This window comes from Etheostoma cragini, chromosome 8 (genome assembly GCF_013103735.1).
Source record: "Etheostoma cragini isolate CJK2018 chromosome 8, CSU_Ecrag_1.0, whole genome shotgun sequence".
Classification (NCBI taxonomy): Eukaryota; Metazoa; Chordata; class Actinopteri; order Perciformes; family Percidae; genus Etheostoma; species Etheostoma cragini.
Window position 1 is genome coordinate 1,662,637 of NC_048414.1, and position 10,000 is coordinate 1,672,636.

A 10,000-nucleotide genomic window follows, 5' to 3' on the forward strand; every position below is an offset into this window, starting at 1 on the left:
CAATCTGTGGACTATGGTTACCTGGTCCTCAGGTCTCTGCAGGGTAAATCCAGACAGCTAGCTAGACTATCTGTCCAACCTGATGTTTCTAATGAACGACTAAAACAACCCTTGAACGTACACAAGTTCCACCAAGTTCCCGCGGCTCTGTCTGGCACATGGCTCTGTCCAAGACCGTTGTGATTGGTTTAAAGAAGAACCAGTAAACCAGAGCACATTTTTCTCCCAACCCCGGAATGTAGTGTGGATTAGCCAGACCCTGCTCCAAAGTGCTGTGGAGGAAGGTTTGGCAAAACGGGACTACCCTGACCCTGACGTCTACATGTGTATCCTTTCAGGTGGAGGACTTGCGGTACTTGGTGGAGGTGGTCTGGGCTTCCCACTCGGCCCTCCACGCCAGCAAAGACCTCTACAACCTGGTGTTTGTCCGCTGGAACCGTCAGAAAGACTGGAGCCCCTGGAACTGCATCCTGCTGTCTAAAGAAGAGACTGCAGCTCATCTGGAGGTGGAAGACGTCCACAAGGTCTGTCCATGTCAACATTTACACTCACAGCACACATCTGGACAGGGTCCAAAATCAGCAACCCTACACCAGCCAAGTGCTGTGAAAAAATGCAAGTGGCTTAACTCCCCAGACAAATAAAACTTGTAATCTATTAAGTGGCTGGTAAAAATTTTAACATTCACTAGCCCATTGGCTGGTGGAATAAAAAGTCAGTCTCGAACCCCTTTTGGACCTCATCTCCACCTGATTTTGAAAATGCAGTCTGCATCTGGACATGTAGATGCTTTCAAGTCTACACATGCCTGGTGTTAATACATGTTGATAGCTTGTTAGCTCCATTCTGACAGCATTGATGGGATGAAAAGTGCCAGTCACTGTTAAACTATCTGCAAATTAGGCATTGTCACCTTTAAGCCTTTTTACACAAAGGGAGTGTTTGTCGCACCTCGTCGTTCATTTTCAGTGAGAGTCAAGAGGGAAGGTAGGGGGGTGCGGGCAATTGGACAGGTGACGTGACAAGTGGGCCTAACATAATTGTGACTATGTTGATTTAGCAATTGTTTATTTTATTATTTGGTAGGGACACTCAAGGACGCTAATTTTGCATTCAGCCACCAAAGGATTTTAAATGCACTTTGAATGGGAGGGGCTACAAAGTAATATTCAGTTAGTTGCCATTTACAAATTCACCGCTAGATGCAAGAAATTCTTCCACAATGTAGCTTTAAAGTAAGAAGAACTTCACTTTGTTCATCAGCGGAAAAGAAACAACGTTTTCTACCCACTGGTCTTCCAAATTTAGCTTTTCGGTCTATTACAGGTTGAGTTTTACTTGTAGTTTTGTCCTTTATCTCTCTGTTATTTGCTGAAATCTTACACTTCTTTTGACATCCCTACATTTTAGATATATGAGCAGGCAAGTGTTGACTCCTTCATGGCTGGTCCATAAAAGTTCGTGCAGAGGGACATTTTCACGTTAAAACAGAAAAGGATCTTTATCGAAACAAAAATTGAAGATTCTGTTGGTCATCAAAAAGGCAGATCACATATTTAACCTTTAAAAGATACCATTTGACCTTCCCATGTTACTTTGTTTGGCCCTGTTTCTGTTTGTTGGTCAAACAGTTAAAAAGCAGCAGTTTTGACTCCAGCTGTTGCCCAAACTAAGTCTTCCCTCCTGTGTGTTGTTCAGGCGTATGACGCCACGTTCATCCGCAGGATCGAACACAAACACACGCTGGCTCGCCGCCACTTCAGCCAGATGGCCGTCATGGCCGAGTACCTGGACCCCCATCTTTCCGCTGCCCTGGGCAACCGTCTCGTCTCCGAGCCTGTCACCATGGCGACAGGCAGGCCCACCATCGCCACTCCACCGGCATCGGCTCATTAAGAAAAAAATCCTGTAGTTTTCTTTCTTCTGTCACTTTCCTTTCACACTCATATTGTCTGTGACTTTCAAAAAACATTGTCTGAAATATAAAAAACTAAATTCATGATGGTTTTTCATCCTGGTTTTGTATATTAATTTCAGTTCAGGTGCTTTTATTTTGATAGTAGATGCACAATTACCTTTGCCCAGGACCCAACTTCCACAAATAATCAGAATAAGAAAGTACTAAAATACATTTTACTTCTAGGAAGAGACCAGGGCGGGAATTAAGGGAATCCTTAACATTTGGATTCCTCGAGTCAATAATTATGTAGATTCTAGGAAAAGACCAAGGTAGGAATTAAAGGGATTCGGCATAGCTGAGAGGTGGGAACCAGAAGGCCTGCACGCACGGAAACCGGTCTACTAACGGACTTTTAGGGGGTCGTGTCCCCTTGCGTGTCCGTTAGTAGGCACATGCGCATGCGTGCGCGTCACTAGGATTAAACAATATATAGTTTTCTGCTCCAACAGGCACACACACACACACATACACACACACATACACACACACAAAAACGGGGCAGGCAACACAATGTTGTGTGAAACTGTTGCAATGGAAAACAAGGCAATAGATTGAAAACCTTTTAATGTGTGAGCACTCCTTTGTAATCTCTCATGGACTTCCCCAGACAACCCAACAGGCGGCAGCCCATGCAGTAAAGGCCTGACAGTGAGAATGAACTTGCCCCGCCTCCCCGCCTCCCCCCCCGACTCTCTGAGTTGGCAGAGGAACAAATCAGACTAGAAATAAAACAAATATCCTGGAAAGCACACTACAGACGAGATAAGACACATAGACCATTAACTCATCTCGTGGTGTTGGTAATTGATTAAAATGAAAAGCTAGAAACACCTTCAGTTCTCTGAAGTCTGTGTACATTTGCATTCTTATGGGAACCTAGACCCTCTGACCCCTTCTGGTAAGTTTCAGTGAACATGTACTCATTAGCCAAGGGTCAACGGTCGTGATTAGCGTTAGCAACTGTTTGATGACACCTCTCAGGGCTTTAAGATAAGGAGTCCAGGTAAACCCGATCACACTGCTTTGTATCTCTCCCAGAGTCGTGTGGACGGACGCGTGGCGCAAATATAGCCAAATTTATGCTCTATTTAAAAAAAAAAAACTAGTGTGGAGTTAGGCTCAGTTTGTCTCTCTTCCTGTGACATCCAACGAGAGGCTTGTTAAAAGAAGATTCAACAGCAGTGATGTATGCAGATGCTTTCACACCCCCGGAGAGCCTGAGGCTGCAATGAGGTAAGGTCACTCTCATTATCAGGGTCATTTTTTACTTCTCTCTCTGGAGACACTGTCCTCACTGCATGCTCATGCATGTTCTGGGCAAATATAGATTGTGTGTCATTGATTTAGGATTAAGACTGTTATTCGGCTTTAAGCATCAATATGTTGTGTTTCCTCACTCTGTTCTTGTTGTGTCACGGTCAAAGGGTCTCTGAATACCTCTCAGTAATGCTCCCGGGTCTTATTAAACTCTACCCATTAAATCCACTTTTTGAAATTACAGTGAACATCTCAAATATGTAGGGCGACACAGTGCAGACGTAGAAGTTCTCACCATCAGATACAGGCCTGGCCTCCAATCTTTCTTGTGTTCATACTATACAATGATGTATGGCTTGTCTTTGTTAAATAATACAAGTTTTTTTTTTTTATTATCACATATTAAAAGCAATATTGTGGGGAAAAAATTGCAATTAGATCATTTGGCCAAATCGTTCAGCCCATACATTTTTATATATATATACGATAATTGCAATTTTTTCCCCAATATTGCTTTTAATATGTAATATTTATATATAAGTATATAAATATATATATATATTTGTATATGTATATGTATGAAAACCAGGCTTTTAATTATTGCCTTAACAACTTATAAAGTTGTCAAATCCAGTAAAAATTAAAGTCTGATTTCCTTCTTTCTCGTACAGGGTAAAAAATCACTTTATTCTGGCTTTGGGCAAATATATCCCACTTTGTGTCAAATTGAGAACAACCTATTCTTAATGTATTCTTGCATTTGACAGACATCTGTCCTTGTTTTTACAGGCCAAAAACATTAATATCTTGATTTGGTACTTTCTTCATACAGATGTAATACTTTCATACAGGGAGAAAGGAGCAAAACCTGTTCAAAAAGTCAGTTTTAACTTTGCCCTTGCTTTGCGTAAATATTTTTTTTAAACCATCACACAGACATTAGTTATTTTTGTTAACATGTAACCATCCACCTCCATTGAACAGCAACCCTTAATTTGCTTGTTTTCAACACAGAGAACTAAGGTCAAAAATGAATGTAAATGAAACACCAGTTTTTAAAACATAAGCCTCTGAAGCAGCTTTTCTCAGTATTCAGTTACAAAACTGAAAAATCTTTAAAAATTGGGAAGTTGAAAGCGCCAAAATGCAACCCTAGTTTTTTTTTTTTTGTGTGAATGTACCGGAGTCAAACTTTTGTTTAAAAGCATAATTAGGACGTGAGTGGCACTTTAAAGATTGGATATATTTTAGTTTTTGGTCAGATGGCCTTTTTATTTTTTTACATGTATTTTATTTTCAAAATGTTCAGGTTTTATATAACAAAACAGGACAGAAAAAAAGCCAAAAAACCCACAAACAACGGAGCTGCCAGGAAACTTGATATATTTAAAATAAAAAAGACGTTTTTTTGTGTGACTTTAAAGGGACCTCTAAAATGTAGTGAAATACTCTTTTTAGCCGTATTGTCTAGAGTCAGAAAAGAACATGGATATCAGTTACTTATCAGGGTCCAGGATGTGTTTTAAGTTAACGTAGCCTAGCTTAGCACAAAGACTGGAATCAGGGGGAAACCGCTAGCGTAGCTCAATCAAAAGTAAAGAAATCCTTCCTCCAAACAACTCAAAATCTAAGTTTTCATCGCTGGTGCTGCTTCCTGTTCATTTGAAAACTCCCACTCAAATAATGACACATTTATGCTTGCAGAGATGGCTAGACATGGGTTAAAGTGTGCAATCTACTGATATACAGCTCCTTTTAAAGTGTCGTAAATGAAAAGTTCTGTCTGTGTGTCTCATTATTGTCTCACCTTTGTGTTGGCACAGAGATAACCGGCGTTCACCAAGCAGCTTTGGAGTCTCACTCATAAAAATTCCCAGCAGATATGGACACATAACCTGCGACCGCCAACACTATCGAAGCGGGTGTCTCATAAAATCAAACCAACCGTGACACAGTGTTCCTGACAGCTCGACGACACCGTGCGTCAACGACAACAGGACACCAAGAAGCAACCTGCAGAAGAGAAGAAAACACAGTAAGACAATGAAAATGCTAATGGGGTTGAGAAGAAGACTGTGGAACTACCGCAGCCTCGCTCTGATTATCCTCGCGCCGCTGCTGCTGCTTCCTCTTCCTCTAGTCGTCGGGACGAAGGTGAGTCTCCGTTACAAGTCGGCAACCAGACCAGTGCAAAGATCAACAATGATTATAATTTAGTGTCTGACACACAGACACTTAGTGAGGTCAAAACTGGACACTATTATCTGTTTTGTGCAATAACACTGGCCTAAATACTCTACTGTTATTATTATTATTATTACTTTCACCATTGCAACTCCTTAATTATGTTAATTATGTAAATACTGCATCATAACATTCCTTTAATCCTTAATTATGTCAATACCGCACATATCCACACTCCTTATATTTCTTTATATTTCTACTCTGATATTTCTACTATTTGTGCCACTGCAACACAGAATCTCCCTTCTGGGATCAATAAAGTTTTTCTGATTCTGATTCTAATTCTGATTAATTTAAAAAGCAGTTCCTCTGAAATTAATGATTCAAAGTAAACTGAATCAAAGGGTTTGTAAGAATGTTATTCAATACAATTGTAATACAATGGAATATGTTGTCATTTCTTTGGTGCAGCTTTACTGTTATCAATCAATGTTTTTAAACTTATTACCATTAATAAATCAACGTTGGGATTTCTCTGTTGAGGTAAAAGTAAAGCTGCACTAATAAAAGTCCGAGATAAGGTTTTTCTTCCTGGTTCTAGTATTTTTTTTTTTTTACAGCACAGCTACTTTGTGGTTCAGTCTCAGTGTTTCTGCAAAACAAACTCTAAATAGCACGCAGTAACCAGGTTTACGTGCAACGGTAGCGAAAATGGCAACAGAATTATCAGAAAACCTGTAGAAGAAAACTAGAATGAATGCATGTTTCCATCCATAGTAGTTGGTTTAGTAGTTGGTGGTGTTAATCCTCCAGTTGGATTCCATTAAACCAGAGGAAGAGGACATAATCACTCGCACAAATCTGATGTGTGTGTGTGTGTGTGTGTGTGTGTGTTTGTGTCTGTGTGTCTGTGTGTCTGTGTATAGGAGGCAGAATGTGCCTTTGTGTTGCTGCTGATGGCAACGTACTGGATGACGGAGGTGATTCCTCTGCCCATGACCGCCATGCTTCCCGCCATCCTCTTCCCCGCTTTTGGCATCATTAAGTCCTCACATGTGAGTCAAAATGTCTTTTAGCAGGCCAAGTTTATCCTGTATAAAAAGATGCTGTTTTAAATCTCTAAACCTCCCTTTGACTTATGCAACTAAAGACTAACAAAAGAAACAACATGCTCACCAACATTTGGCTACTTTAGTTGAAATGTCTGCTACTGTAAAAATCCCACTGCTGTCCCAGCGCACCTATTTTTCTTCACATTATCTTGACAAATATATAGATATATGTGTTCCTTTAAATGTCTTATGTTGTAAAAAGTGATATTTCCATGTCCTTTTTTATTATGAAGCCGGTTGAGGAGCTATGTAAACACTTTGAAAGTATCAGCACGCTCAATCCATAGAGAAATGGAGACAGACCATTTTCAGAAACTGTGCCTTTTAAATGAGCCAGCAGGACTTCTGTTCAAAACTATACTTTATATAGGTTGAAGGTGCCATAACAGTGCTGATACAGTTGTTTTCTCTCTGCAATGACAGTGCAGAGACGCCAAGTGAGCAAAGGGAGGGGGTCTTAAAGAGACAGGTGCTAAAACAGAGCCTTTCACACAGAAGCTGAATACAGGACTATTCAGACAGACAGTATGACAAAAAAGAATGTTTTTTGAGGATAAAAGCATGTAGACTAGTAGAAAGCAAAAATGCAAGTATAAACTATTAAGAAAACACCAGCAACATGAGCCAATAGAGATAGAGCGCATATAAGTCCCGCCCCCACTGGAGGGTTTTTTATTGCGTGAAAGTGCTTCCTAGTTAATTTTATCTGCTAGCAAACAACAGAAAAATGCCTTAAAGCTGCAGTGTGGTGATATTCACTATACCAACAATGTAAAAAGCCAAACAGTTTTTATAAGCGGCTGACCTGGAAGCCTTAAAAGCTGGATACAGACGCAAGGAATCAGCAGGAAGAATGGGAAGACAGTGGGATCCTGACACTAAGCTAACTTTGTGTCCATCGTTACGTGTGTTAGCTTAACTTGCAGATACTGACCTAAAACTGGCATTTAGATGTTGGACTTGGTGACAAAATGCTAACATTACATATATATTGTTAGCTTGGTGTCTTCCCATTCTTCCTGCTGATTCCTCACGTCTGTATCCACATTTGTCTTCATAAAAGCTCAGTTTTTCGGCTCGACAGCTTATAAAAACTGATGTCATGGGTTTTACATTGTTGGTGTTGGATATCACCACACAGCAGCTTTTAGGGGGTTTTCTGTCGGTTGCCAGCTGATAAATTTGATGAAGAGGAACATTTTATGCAATACAGGTCAATGGAGAGCGGAGAATTCTTTTCTTTTGGCTTTCAGAGTATGAAAGAGTATGTAAAAGCTAATTTATACCTTGCACCAAACAACTTATAAAGCAATTCATTGTCAAAGCCAAATTGCCAATATCGGAATAAGATATTGTGTGATATGATCGTGAGTTTGAAGTCTTGTTAGTAAAATCTTCTACTCTGTGACTAAAAGACACAGTGACGTCACGACTGGTTATCTTTAGATGTGAGATTGTCTCAGACTTTAGTCTTTTCAAAGTCTTGCAGTGTATGGTAGACATGACTCAGATAGTTAACCCTAGCTTTGATAAAACGATATAACATGAATTGAATGATTCTGAAAATAAAAATATATTAAAATAGTTAATCGATCTTGCACAATTTGTTAGCGTGTGCTTGTTTTGTCATTTGTTAACATCTTCGCTTTTCTTCTTAATTGTCTTGTAATTTCCGACAGTTTAAATTAATTTTCTCTGCAACAAGTGAATGTAAACTACAGAATTACTACAAACGTACATTAGAGACTGGGCTGCGATGTAATCCATTCTTCTCCCTATATCACTTGTTCAGTATTACTCTCTTATTTCCATCCCTGTGTTTCTCCTCCAGGTGGCGAAGGAGTACTTCAAAGACTTCCACTTCTTGCTGGTGGGCGTCATCTGCCTCGCCGCCTCCATCGAGAAATGGGGTCTCCACCGCCGAATCGCCTTGAGGCTCGTCACCATGGTGGGGGTCAACCCTGCATGGTGAGCGCCACCCTTTCTCTCAAACATGCTCCACAGAGGTGGTATTTTTGAATTGGTGTTTTTAAGTGTGCGCTAGTGGTTGAACTGCTTTCAACAGACTGTCCTCCCCTCCCAGAGGAAGTTGTTCACGCCGCAATTACAACCTGTGTATTTTAGTTTCTAGCAACGAAACGCAAGAATACCAAATTTCAGCAAAAGGAGGGAGGACGGGGGGGGGGATGGGTCAAACAAACTGCACTACCTTGATAATGTTGTAGTTTCTCTTCCTGTTTTTCTCCCATCTACACCACACACTTTCTGTTTGTCTTTAATATCGGTGTTTAGATCATTTTATTACAAGTACTTACTTTTCAGTATTTATGGTCACAGGTTAATATAATTTAAATTAGGCCACCGACTCTTGCTTCATTACTCTAATTACACATTCAATTTAATTTCAACGTCACTTACACTGCAATATTGTTTCTTGTTTCATGGCAACCGCACTTTAAAATACCTTTATTTGACGCCATTTTCCATTTTGCTTTCTCAGTCTAACATATTATCATTGTCTATGGTTTGCCTGTATTTCTTGTGTGTTTACTTCTTTGTGTGTTTTTGTTTTTTGCTGTTATTGAAAAAAATGCCGCTGCTGTAATAACTAAATTACCCCGTTGTGGGATGAATAAATTATAATCTAATCTAATCTAATCTAATCTAATCTAAACCCCGGAGAGCAGCAATACAAATAAAGATTGACTTCTTTCAAATCTAACGAATGTCCCGTTCAGCGTTACGTGCGTGAACCTTCAGGAAGTAATGTAGCGTCTGAATTGAACCCGAACCACCTTCTTTTTCTAAACTTAACGCAATAGATTTGGTGCAATTTAACAAGCAATTTATTGCATTTGGCAGCCAAAATGCATAACTGAGTACACTTTACTATTGTTATCGGGCTTCGTGTGTTTTCCTCGTAGCGTGCAGCTCTAGTTAGAAAGTAGACGTGGACGTGCAGATTGAGATGTTCGCCGAAGCTCCTGCTCTGACCTGCCATGCTGTCTTCTCTTCAGGTTGATGTTGGGCTTCATGTCCGGCTGCGCGTTCATCTCCATGTGGGTCCAAAACACCTCGGCTGTTGCCATGGTGATGCCCATCGTGGAAGCTGTTCTCCAGCAGATCCTGAAGGCCAAGGAAGAAGGATGCGTCGGCGAAGACAACCCCGGCCTGCAGCTGGACGGTACCTGGACTTACATTTCTTTATAGACACACACACACTGAGACTGTTTTGCACAAACCATTATTTGTTTTTTTTTCTACGGTATTACCTCTTAACTTGAATTTTTTTAATTGAAAATGAGCATAATGTGGGCACTTTAAGTTCTGTCTGAGAAAGAAGCATCACGGGAGCCCATTTTCTGACAATTGCCATAAAAGTAACCTCTTAGCAACACAGAACAACAAGAACGAAAAGACGTTAACCACAGTCTGTTTTTTTGCAGAAACTGACGGCCATTTTGAAAAGATGAAAGAAGCTGCAAGG

General features: G+C 40.2%; 2 protein-coding genes across 2 annotated transcripts in view; both read left to right on the forward strand.

Annotated features, from left to right (window-relative positions):
- iqub (IQ motif and ubiquitin domain containing) overlaps window positions 1–1,965 on the forward strand; it is a 17,655-nt gene extending 15,690 nt beyond the window's left edge. Inside the window, exons 12-13 of the mRNA XM_034879015.1 lie at window positions 339–524; window positions 1,699–1,965. Coding sequence (XP_034734906.1) covers window positions 339–524; window positions 1,699–1,896 — 384 coding nt within the window. The 3' untranslated portion in view covers window positions 1,897–1,965. The remainder of the gene's footprint in view (window positions 1–338; window positions 525–1,698) is intronic.
- A 996-nt stretch (window positions 1,966–2,961) lies between these two features.
- The window catches only part of slc13a1 (solute carrier family 13 member 1), a 15,491-nt gene continuing 8,452 nt past the window's right edge, over window positions 2,962–10,000 (forward strand). Inside the window, exons 1-6 of the mRNA XM_034880237.1 lie at window positions 2,962–3,193; window positions 5,041–5,371; window positions 6,328–6,456; window positions 8,345–8,481; window positions 9,531–9,697; window positions 9,960–9,999. Coding sequence (XP_034736128.1) covers window positions 5,261–5,371; window positions 6,328–6,456; window positions 8,345–8,481; window positions 9,531–9,697; window positions 9,960–9,999 — 584 coding nt within the window. The 5' untranslated portion in view covers window positions 2,962–3,193; window positions 5,041–5,260. The remainder of the gene's footprint in view (window positions 3,194–5,040; window positions 5,372–6,327; window positions 6,457–8,344; window positions 8,482–9,530; window positions 9,698–9,959; window position 10,000) is intronic.